This window comes from Orbicella franksi, chromosome 2, assembly GCF_964199315.1.
Source record: "Orbicella franksi chromosome 2, jaOrbFran1.1, whole genome shotgun sequence".
NCBI lineage: Eukaryota > Metazoa > Cnidaria > Anthozoa > Scleractinia > Merulinidae > Orbicella > Orbicella franksi.
This window is the reverse complement of record NC_138146.1, coordinates 25,309,003-25,321,155: the sequence shown is the minus strand read 5'-3', so window position 1 is coordinate 25,321,155 and position 12,153 is coordinate 25,309,003. Positions and strand designations below refer to the sequence as shown.

General features: G+C 38.8%; 1 protein-coding gene across 1 annotated transcript; it reads left to right on the top strand.

The window, feature by feature from the left end:
* The first annotated feature begins 1,996 nt into the window (after window positions 1–1,996).
* LOC145478866 (tubulin alpha-1D chain-like) lies at window positions 1,997–8,940 on the top strand. Its single transcript, XM_081457050.1, has 6 exons — window positions 1,997–2,248; window positions 2,781–3,003; window positions 4,433–4,581; window positions 5,285–5,677; window positions 6,865–7,152; window positions 7,671–8,940. Exons 1-6 carry the CDS (start codon window positions 2,246–2,248, stop codon window positions 7,971–7,973), a joined length of 1,359 nt encoding a protein of 452 aa, XP_081313176.1. The 5' UTR covers window positions 1,997–2,245; the 3' UTR covers window positions 7,974–8,940.
* Window positions 8,941–12,153: the final 3,213 nt, after the last annotated feature.

Here is a 12,153-nt window from a genome sequence, read left to right as displayed (position 1 = left end):
TTTTAAGTTGACCGCTAACCAAGTGCTGGATTTCGATTGGATCGCGGGCTCATGTCAGGTTAACTTGTTAAAAACGAGGTCGAGTTGTTCGGAAGCCGGTTAACGCTAACCCAGGATTAAAAGTTAACTGAATTACAACTTTTTCTTCTATACAAATGTTTTTCACTGCTTTTGTTTTGTGTATTTTGTGATTATCAAACTCAAAACAGAAGGCTAAACAATATACAGAAACCTCATCGTAAAGTTACAAAACTCAAATCACAATTCTACCTTCTCCTGGGTTAGCTTAATCGGGCTCTGAACAACCCGGCTCAGGAGCTACGCTTTTAGGCTGGCCTAAATCTATATATTACACCAGAGGGCGACTTACAAGCATGACCTGTCAACTGTCCTATTAGTGCTCAAACGGGGCTACTGATAACCAATCACGTGCGAGGATTTTGTTACAGTTTTCATTGCACGGGAAATATCGATCGATATCGAGTAAATCCGGTTTACGCGATACGGCTTGCCATATGTTCAAATAGGAGTTGAACTAGCAAAGCGATGCCTTATTCAGAACATTTATTTCTAGTTTCTCGATATTATAAAAGCGTAGGAGGGCCGTGTTTAAGATAAGATTAATTACCATTTGCTCGGACATAAAATACTAAAATTCACAAAGCGAATTTTACTACCACAATGTACTTAACTCACGACATCTCATTGCACGAGAGACTGTCTCAGTTAACCCGCGCCAATTTACCCACGACCTGCACCAATTTACCCGCGACCCGCGCTGTTTACCCGCGACCTGCGCTGATAAGACACTCCCGTGTAATTGGAAATTACAATTGGTCTGCTCTCAGCCAACCACAATGAAGTAATTTTCTCTCTCATATAATGATAAGCGTAACTATCAAATTTCGCAGTCGTCCGTGATTCGGGAAAGGCTTATATTGGGAGAGGCAGGTGGTGGCTTGGTTTACAGTATAATGAGGATTTTGTTTAAAATGGCCGACGCTTTCATTTCCAAATTCAAACTATTCTCTTTTCTTACGGACTGGCATGTGTTCTTACATACATATAATTACAAATAGGACAGGTTTCTTTAAAGTACATCAAGCAATATCCCCTAGTTCACACATGACCTGCTTTCTTGACAATACAATGATCTGGTAAAACGATCTTTAAATGTCGAAAATGAGGGAAACTCCGCTGGAAGAGTAAACCTTGCGGAGCAAAAGCCACAGGTATTCATGTTAAAGGGAGGACAGGAGGGCGGGGATGGTACATGTCACTTAATGAAAGCCTAGCGAAATATAAATTTTCTTAATTTTGTCCATTTTCCAAGTTACTGATAACTTTGTTTGCGAGAAATCGATGCGTGGGCACTGCATGCTGTCTTAATTTGATAAGATTTGGTACGAACTTCTGCAGGAAAAAGACATTGAATTACAATTGATTCAGGCATATATATTTACACTTGCGTGAAGAGGCGTGAAGTCGGGTTAATCACAATTTTTAAAATTACTTTTATACGGTGACTTGACAGCAGTGTAAGCTTGTCACTGCGTGTTATGTACTTAATCACTTGAAATGGAATAATAAATGATGATTTTACCAAAAAAGTACTCGACAAATGGCGAAAGTCTGAATGATAAGTTTACCAACTTGTTAACGTAAGAATCGATTTTTTTTTCCCAAACCTTCTCTGAAAAGGTTTGTTCCAACCTTGAATTTTATTAAAAAGGCCCTGTTGATTTAGCTAGAATTGTTATCTGCTAAATAGAGGGAATGTTTCTTCATTTATTTCCTAAAGGACAGGTGACAAGAACAAGTGTTTCGATAATTGCAGTTATTGAACTAAAGAAGTATTTTAATAAATAAAACTTCGAAATTACTGGGTTCACCAAAACAGCATTTAAAGAAAGCTCAAAGATAACCATTTAGAAACAACTGTCTCAACGCAAGTCAAAATAATTTATTTCTGCGGCCGGGGGAGGGGGGTTGGGGGGTTGGGGGGTGGGTGGACGCGCCGTGAATGAATAATTTAGCCCTCGTAGACAAATCATAATTTGCGATCCTTTCAACACGTAGTCTATTGTTTAGTTTCCTGACAAGCTCGCAGGTGCAATATTATCCGGCTTGAGTGGAAAATCTTCAAGCTTATCGTTTATCGCCGAGCGAGCGTTACTCAGTTTGCGGTTCTGTTACAAGTTTGCCTTTGGGGTTGTGTTGTCGGCGAAGAATTGAACCTGCCAACATGGTAAGTACTACATTCATTTGCGGTAATTTGTCACCGCTTGTAGAATGTTTATCCGTGATCAAGTTATTTGGGTTTCTTCTCTTGACGAGTCAGATTTGTTTTGACAAATGTACGGTGCCATTGATATGCTCTGTTTGTTTTAAATATAGATGTAAACGTTGAAAGTATCAAGTTCCCATTTCCTTCCTATATTTTATGTAGACAAAAACGAAACGGAGCTCTACATATATTTGGAGATCGCCGTAGAATCTTTTTTTCTAACATACTGAAAAATGAAAAACATCAGAGATTAGCTTCCGTTATCCGAGAAGAGCTCCGAAATTCTTCGATTTCGTTTGGTTACCTTTGCGACTTTGGAATCGATCGATATACAACAAAATTATTGGTCAGCGCTGTTCAAGGACAGAAGAAAACTTAACATTACTCGAGCAACTGTCAAACAAGTTTCAAACTTGACTGTTCTCTTCTTCAAGTATCATTCAATAAAACCAGCGTGGTTTATATTTAAATGGTATCCGTTCTCTGTCCACAGCGTGAGTGCATTTCTGTTCATATCGGACAAGCCGGCGTTCAAATTGGCAACGCTTGTTGGGAACTCTACTGCTTGGAACATGGAATTCAGCCGGATGGACAAATGCCCAGCGACAAAACTATTGGTGGAGGAGACGATTCGTTCAACACTTTCTTCAGTGAGACTGGAGCTGGAAAGCACGTCCCTCGAGCCGTGATGGTCGACTTGGAGCCAACGGTGGTTGGTATGTGCGAAAAAAAAAGTTTATTGTTCTTTTGATGCCCATTAATGTTTAAAATGTACCCGTGTGTTTTATTGTGGTTTTGTTGACTTTTAGTGTTTCAAAGTCACGGTCGCACAAGCGTGCTCACGGACTTACATACTCTTTCTTGGACGATTTGTGTTGTTTAATTTCGTATGTGAATTTGTGCCGTTGTTTCCTTGAGAAAACTTATACAATACCGATACCATGTTAACAAAAAGACCATAAAGCAAAATACATTTGGTGTAGATATTGAAACAACTTTGCTATGGTCAAACGTAATTTAATTTACACGACCACTCATGCGGTTTGGTATCTAGTGATCAGTGTTTTTTTGTTGAGTCTCTGCCAGTTGCAGACCAATATTTCTTATCATTATGATTATTATTATGAAGCTGCGCATCCATGACACCGTCTAACTCGATTACAATTGTCAAATCAAAGGGATAATCCCAACACATTTTCTTCACAATTATCGAGTTGACGAGCTAGCCAGCAATTGTTTTAGAAAAGCGCACTGCAAGATTTATTTGATCTTTTGAAGAAAAGTACACGGCAAGATTTATTTGATCTTTTAAAGAAAATATTAGAGAAATTATCGAGATGATAGCCTTTGTAATCGTTTGTTTACACAGAGCAGGTGTTTGCTGTGTTATTCGAATTTTCCCAGGAAAGATAAACATCCGAAGAAATCGTTGGAACATGTAGCTTGTTTTCTTTAAGTTTCTTTATCTCAGAGACTTAATAAAAAAATTTGAAACCTCATGCTATTTTCTTTTTTTGTTTCTCCCTAAGAGTATCCAGTTAAAACATTAAAGCATTAGCAAGCGTTGGTTTAATTTTTTTTTGGTTGTGAAAAAATTGTCATTGTTAGTTTTATTGTGCAATTTAGTTCACGGTATGTTATTGCTTTGTTTCATGTACAGACTAATTTACGATTCTGCGAACACACAGTCACGATCTTAATATATAATATGATATATAAGAAATAGCCTCCATTTAGCTTCAAAATATGCTCGGATATTTGTCCGCGGACATTATCTGTCCCGAGAAGCGAACAGTTTTCCGAGAGCGTAGGTCGAGGAGAATTCGCTTCTCGGGACAGATTAAGTCTAAGGAAAAATATCTCAGGACATTTTCCCGCCAAATGGAGGTTATTGTGTTTATTATCCTTCAGATATTTTTCGCAACACGCGCAGCTTTGAAAATTGGGGAATACTGACTCGGATGTTCCCCAGTTTTATCTGGGGCATATTCAGTCAAGTGACGCGTTTAGACGAATCGCGCGAAAAATATTTGTTGGATTATAAGAATAAATAGCATTGTTGAAATCGTAAAACGGCTACCAGAAAGACTCGGTTCTTTCTTGATGATCGTGTAATAATCATTAGTCTTTTCATTTATCGCACAGATGAAGTCCGCACTGGTACGTACCGTTGCTTATTTCACCCTGAGCAGTTGATAAGCGGCAAGGAGGACGCCGCTAATAATTATGCTCGCGGGCATTACACTGTTGGAAAAGAACAAATCGACCTTGTTCTCGACAGAATCAGGAAACTGGTAAGTAACACTGAAGAAGTATAGTGTCGTGTTGCTCATTTCCCATTCCACATCATTTTCTGAAACCAAGATTCATTATAATAGGAGAGAGATGTGGCGTTTAGAAACACTGTCGAAAATAGAAATCCCCACCAACCTCCATGTAAACGAATGCATGGAAGAATTTTGTTCCCAATATTTGTGTTGTAAATTGTAATAAGTTATTATTAACAGGAAACTCTTGCATGTGATATTTAATAGTGACATTGGGCGGATCACGTTCTATACAGTCCTCTACCCTCAACCAACTAAATTAAACCGCCAGCTATGCAGTCTATGATACGGTCAGTTTTGTTGACTTCGTATAATTTCAACCATAAAATAAGTGAGATATTACGTGCTCTCTCATTGGTCGATAGGTGTGCTTAGATGAGAGTGTAAACACGGTTGTGACGTTTTAGATTCGCGCGTATTTTTTGAGACTTATTTTATAAAAGCAATACAGTACTTTTTCCGTGCTTTAATACATAGCCTCATCTAAACACTAGCTCGGGGGGTTGGGAGAATTCTCGAAAGTTATGCAAACTCGAGACTGTATCTTGAGTGTTCATAAATGTCTCGAATTCTCCGAATCCCCCTTTGCTTAATTGAGGTTATGTAAACACGGAAAAATTGTTCTATTGCTTAATAAATAGTACTTCCTCCATTTATTTTGCATGCGCAGTCCGACCAGTGCACCGGTCTTCAAGGCTTTCTTATCTTCCATTCGTTTGGCGGAGGAACAGGTTCTGGTTTTACGTCTCTGCTTATGGAGCGCCTATCTGTAGACTACGGCAAGAAATCCAAGCTGGAGTTTTCCATTTACCCCTCCCCTCTGATAGCCACAGCGGTAGTAGAGCCCTACAACTCGATTCTTACCACTCACACCACCTTGGAGCATTCTGATTGCGCGTTCATGGTAGATAACGAGGCAATTTATGACATCTGTCGCCGTAATCTTGATATTGAAAGGCCGACATACACCAATCTCAACCGACTGATTGGACAGATTGTGTCCTCCATTACTGCATCTCTGAGGTTTGATGGAGCACTCAATGTGGATCTCACGGAATTTCAGGTTAGTTCACCATAGAAAAACTCATTTCCGTTACGGAATCGAGCCCTTTGAAACCCGGCGGCCGAACAAAAAATAGGTCCGCATTGCGTACATGTGTTTGCATCATGATGCTTTGCGCACGGTCAAAGAATTGCGGGATATAATTCATGGTAGGCCACCCATATAATCTCCCTGCAGTTTGCTTCTATTTACTGCCGTTTGCTTGCGGTTAGCATTTAAATATTGTGTTTACTTGCAGTTGGCATTTATCTACTACTGTTTGCTTGCGGTTAACATTTAATTACTGCTGTTTGCTTGCAGTTAGCATTTAAGGAGTAAAGGGGAAGGCGATTATATGTGGCCTACCATGAATTATCTGCCAGAATTGCCGCCGATTTCGATTAAAAGGCAAAGAACACAATAAAAAGATTAAGATATCGATTTTCAAATGACATTCAACGTGAAACGCACAAGTCAAGTCGTTTTTCAAGGTAAAATCAGGCTACGTTGCTTGCAAGGATTAGTGTAGGCTTGAAGTCGGTTTATAAGGTAGATCTCAATATTTATGTCACTTGGTTTTGTTCAACCTCTTTAAAGTTGGACGTGGTCAGATATATAAAGCTAATATTAAAGATTCCTTTTGGGTCGCCACTAATATTAAGCTTCTACACTTGACCACGTTTAAAAGTTGAAGATGCTAGACAAAACCAAGTGACATAAATAATAAAAACGCCAGAGAAATAAAGAACCAAATAAGCGACAAAAAGGGCATTTTACAATGACAGAAGCAATAAGCTAGACCATTTTCCGAGTAAAATGGCCTAGCTTACCAAGATTATCTCTGTAGCTCAGCGCAGCGCCCGAGCGGTATATGAGAGGTCATGGGTTGGAACACTGTCGGGTACTCAGATTTTTTCTTTTTCCTAGGCTCGTGGCAGGATTAATTTCATCTTTATCAATAAGCTTGCATGATTATCTGTAATCTCTTACTAACGTTATCAATCGGCATTTGGACATCAAGGTTTGGCTGTAGAATATTCTTTTTCCCGCCCTTACCCGCTTAAAAAAGTCGTCTTCTTACTGATCGCCTGACATTTCTTTTGTTATGTCGCACACCAATACCTCACTACACTTTCAACGAGAAACCCAGCTAAGGCAAATTCTTGAGAGCTAGAGTAATTAACTAACCGTACGTGTCACGCTAACAGACCAACTTGGTACCATATCCTCGCATCCACTTCCCTCTCGCCACGTATGCGCCAGTTATATCAGCCGAGAAAGCCTACCACGAGCAGCTAAATGTTGCCGAGATCACGAACGCCTGTTTTGAACCAGCCAATCAGATGGTAAAATGCGACCCACGTCATGGCAAGTACATGGCCTGCTGCTTATTGTTCCGCGGAGACGTGGTGCCGAAAGATGTGAACGCTTCTATAGGCACTATAAAAACTAAGAGGACGATACAGTTCGTGGACTGGTGCCCGACTGGATTCAAGGTATTTTGAAATATGACTCACTGTGAGTTGTTTAATGGATTTTTTTCAAGATTTAGGAAGGATTGAGTGATTATAATCTTATAAAAGAAAACAAATAAACAATATTTGAAGACATGGCTTTCTCAATCTTGCTACATAGCCACGCAATGTTTGTTACTGTCCCTTGAAAACGGGGTTTGAGGTTTGTTTCCATCCCTCTTTTCCTTTTAAATGTGGCTTGGTTGAATACTCTTTTTATCTTGAGTATTTGTTTCTCGTTTTTGAATTGTCCTAATCCAATTTACAAATAAAAAACAGTTGATCATTAACAAATTTGATAAATGCATCAAACACGAGAATAGTGTTTCATCACATTTGGAAAACACCGAGATAAGTTGAAAATACTACACGCAGCGGAGGATTTTAACAAACACCGTCCCGAGTGTTAAATGAAATCGCAGATATTATTTTTGCCCCGTCACGCAATGTCTCCAGTCAGACTGTTTACAATCTTTACTGTACGATTGCTTCCCGTCCAGGTTGGAATCAATTACCAGCCTCCTACGGTCGTCCCAGGTGGTGATCTGGCCAAGGTGCAACGTGCAGTTTGCATGTTAAGCAATACAACAGCTATCGCCGAGGCCTGGGCTCGACTGGATCATAAGTTTGACTTGATGTACGCCAAGCGTGCGTTCGTCCATTGGTATGTAGGCGAGGGAATGGAGGAAGGAGAGTTCTCTGAGGCACGCGAAGATCTAGCCGCATTGGAAAAGGATTACGAAGAAGTAGGGGTGGATTCTGCTGAAGGAGGAGAAGAAGCTGAAGAAGGCGAAGAGTACTGAAGCCGAACTTGCTCCCACAATGATTTAAACGTTATTTGAAGGAAATAAATTAATTAAACCAAGAGATTATGATCCTGAGAGAACACATCCCTAATCCATTTTGGGCTTTGCCTCACGCTGTCAAAGTGATTTTTAGCGTCGGTCCCATGATCGCGCAGCCAACACTCAACGGTCATCGGGTCGTGTCCATCCAAATCGGAAATTGAAAATCCAGGGAGTTAAGAGAAAAAAAATCAGTTTTTTTTGAACTACCGCACCGTAAGCATTGGGAATCATTTTCAAAGCGCTGGGTAGGAAAATTATACGTGCTTCTCCGAAGTTAAAAGAAAAGCTGTGTCATTCCCCTCCATGAATGATTAACACAAAGCGCCAAGACTCGTATTTCTAACCCACGTGAAAGTCATTTCTCGAAAAGAACTGAACGGATTAAATCAAAAAACATCTCTTTCGAAAGGTTTTTCAAAGCGCAGGACAGCTAAAATATTAGTTTCCCGTTTGTTAGAACTTTTGCTCCGAAAATCTTGGGGCAAATTTTTGCACCGTTTAGAACGAGAGAGATCTCTTTGGAAAGCATTTTCAAAGCGCCGGGCAGGAAAATTATCTCCTATGTGTTATCCTAAATTTACTTCGAAAATAAGTCTTATCATTTCTCTGCCTGATTGATTGACATGAGGCGCCTTGGCTGCAGTGAGAAGAATTGCATTTCAAACCGCTCCAAAGTTGTTCCTCGTAAAGTACTAAACGGACTAAAGCGAAAAAGATCTCTTTGGAAAGCTCTTTCAAAGCGCCGGACGGTTAGAATTTTTCTTCCTCTTTCTTTACGATTTGTGCTTCGAAAATCCAGGCACAAGTTTTTGCTTATTTGATTGACTATAAAAATTAAACCTTCAATGTTATTACGACAGTTAAATTGACCAATTAAAGCTTCACAATTTGACCACGCACTAAAATTAGATTGGAAAAGACTATCATTAAATAAATAATAATAAATAATAACTTTATTTAAGTGTCAGGGTAAGTATTTAGCTTACAGAAGCTAATTGGGGACACTACTACGTTACAATAGATTAAGATTTGAAATGTATGTAGATTAAGATTTAAAATGTTAAATTGGTAGAGGCCTATGTATGGGAGATGTGTCTTAAGTTCTCTCAAATCATATTCTTCTTGATTAGACGTGTGGGCGTTGTTGCTTTTGTGGTGGCCTGTGCAGTGTTTAGTAGTTTAGTAATCGTATTGACACTACAGAACAAACTAGTAGAAAGCAGCATCTAATCTGGTCCCATATACATTTGACTGGAGTAAAAGAGAGGTTAAGAAGTTGGCTGTGACACGAAAAATTAAGCGTGATATTCTTAAAGTCAACCAGTGAAAGAGTGCATGTGTACTGTTATTTCTCTGTTTTTCATCAATCAATCACGCGCACTTCTATAGGTTTCAGTGCGTCATATTACGTTCCAGTAAGTCAATACGTTGATCGAATTGGTGTTCTGATTTTCGGTCGGTCGATTTTGAAAAAGTCCCCCCAGATATTGAAATTAGAGAAGGGAAAACTCAGAACTGGTTGGCTTAGGCGTATCAGGCGTGAAATTCCACCAACCTGTAGTAAAAAGGTACGATTAGCTATTTACCGTAACCAAATTCGGGCGAAAAATTACTCTTTGCTTTGTCAAAGGGCTTACACTCGAGACCAACTCGGCTTCGATGGTTAATTTATTTTTACTACCGTCGAGTTGATCAAAAGTTAAGTGATATCGAAGGATATCAGGATGGTGGGCACGGCTTCTGTTTGGCTAACACGCCGAACACGTTGTCGCTTCGTACGCTAGGATTATTGCGTCCAGCATAAAAATATTGACCAGCAGTGGCAAAATTAGTCAGATATTTTTTTCCAGATTAGAGCGTAAAGAATTCCGACTTGCATGCATACTGTCGATTTTTTTTCGGGGGCTCAGGGATAAGGAAGAATAATCTCGGTCGATCGCTAAACGAAGTTAAGATAGCCTTAGTTATTTTAATTTCGTAAAGGGTTGTTTTCAGTGGCGCGTTAGCACAAGCCGACATACGCAGGCGTAGTAAAGCGCTGCTAAGTACCGCTCTTTGTTACGAAAATTTCAGAGCAAAAGGCGCTAATTATCAAAATCTCGTGCGTCTGCGTATGTCGGCTTATGCTTATGCTTATGCACTAGTGAAAGCCAGGCTTAACTAATTGCTTATTCACTTATAGAAAAGGATTTAAAATAAACTAAACTACATCTTAGCTACTTGATAACACGTATATCATTGCTTTATTTTCCATTATTATTATAACCACATTTCCTAAAACAAAATTACAATGCTATAAAATTTTCCGTTCTTGTTTGGTTATACATTATAACTTCGGACAAATACACGCCGTATTAAGCCAGCAAGTCCGTGTGACATGGGATTGTTTAAAAATCGCTGAATTGAACACCAATATTTTCAGCTGAAGCATTAAATGGAATTAAGGGATTATTTTTGACAAGTGAACACTTCTCCAAGGAACTGATCATATCTCCTAATTTTAAAAAAATGTCGTCCCTGGGATGTCACGACTTAGAACTCTTGTTCTAAACTTCAGTCTATTCTAAGTAATTGTTAGGTACTTATTGGCAATAATTGGCTGGCAGCTTTGTTAATTTTACACGTTAATTTCTTGTTACTTAGATTTGTTTATTTACATCGTCTATATTAAATAAAAATCATAAGCTTATTAATCAAGCAAACCATAGAGTTAAGCTGCTAATCCTCATTCCAATAAATGACTAAATTTGCCGATTTACCCCCATTTTAAGATTAACATTAATTGACCGCATATCAACACCTCGGTAATTAACTTGCAAACACACTGTTCTCTTTATTACTTGCTCTCCAACCAACTGAACGACAAACCGAATACGTTAAAGAGAGATGAACCACAACCTTTGACGAGACCCAGGAGGCATCCACATGTTTTGTAAGAAGGGAGTGTGTCAGATTCAATTTCATCACTGTAAACAAGTTTCTTTCGTGAGTGAGAAATGCCGTCTTGCAACACTCAGGCCTCATGTTGCTCTCTTGTATTTTGGTTTGCGAAGAAGACAAAGATTAGTTGACACGTTTCGTGCGTTTTAAGTTTCGTTGTTTGTTTAGTAAACAATGGCCGCTAAAATGTAAGAGTGGTAAAGAAAAGCTGCAAAACAAGACAACAGGTGGAAAAAGTACGCAAAACCGTGTATAAGCTTTCTTAAAAACAAACAGAAGCGAAACAGAAATAGTATTTCTCATCATTTGACCTATCGTAGTGATGATCAAACTGAAAACGTATCAATTATTTCTGTATTCATTACTCATCATAGTAGTTTATTGACAGCCCGTCACTTGACGCGTTAAGAGTGTGACTGACTTTATGCCTTCGTATACAGGTGATTTCCGGATATTTGCTCACGAAATCTCGACATTTGCAGACTATTTTTGGCACCACCCTAAATAAAGCCATGCATTTCTAGATTTTCGCAGCAGCTGGCTCTACCCTCTGGGAAAATAGCAAACTTAGTGCAAAGACCAGGAGGTTAAACTGAGAACATACTGTTACTACGTTGCTTCAGGTTATTTGAGCGGGAATTGATCGTGCTTTTCAATTAGTAAATTAATAATAAGTTAGCAGTGTTGACTCAATTCTCTGTCCCTATTCTTTAAACTTGTTTTACTGGCTAACGAAAACGACTATGATATCAATTTTTGACTAAAAATTTTAACCAGTGTGGAATTCAGGAGTCAAGCAACCGGTATTCCGGTCCATCAGGAATTGTATATTGTTGATGAAATAAAAATGCAATCTAATTTCCTGTATTTTTTTTTTCTAAGAATGAATATGTCTCTCTTGTCGAGGTAACTGGGTTTTATTATTTTTAATCAGATTATATCATGCTAGTTACTTAACAATGTTTTGACGTGTTTTTTGCTGTGCTTTAAACAAACACCTACTAATTGAAATGGTTTTTGACGCTAAAGACATGAAACGTTCCCGCCGACATTAGTTAAGCGACTTTCGTTCCAATCTTCAGCTCTCAATATCCATTTTGTTTGTTTAAACTAGATATCAGATCAAGTCCTTTACGCGAGATTGTTTTGCCTGTGCTTTGTAGCAATGCAAAGAATCTTTCCAAAACTTAAAAAG

Excerpts from the sequence above, each read along its gene's own strand:
- LOC145478866 (XM_081457050.1), top strand. Across the intron at positions 3,004-4,432 it reads CTTGGAGCCAACGGTGGTTG|ATGAAGTCCGCACTGGTACG; the intron begins GTATGTGCGAAA and ends TTTATCGCACAG. Across the intron at positions 7,153-7,670 it reads GGTGCCCGACTGGATTCAAG|GTTGGAATCAATTACCAGCC; the intron begins GTATTTTGAAAT and ends CTTCCCGTCCAG.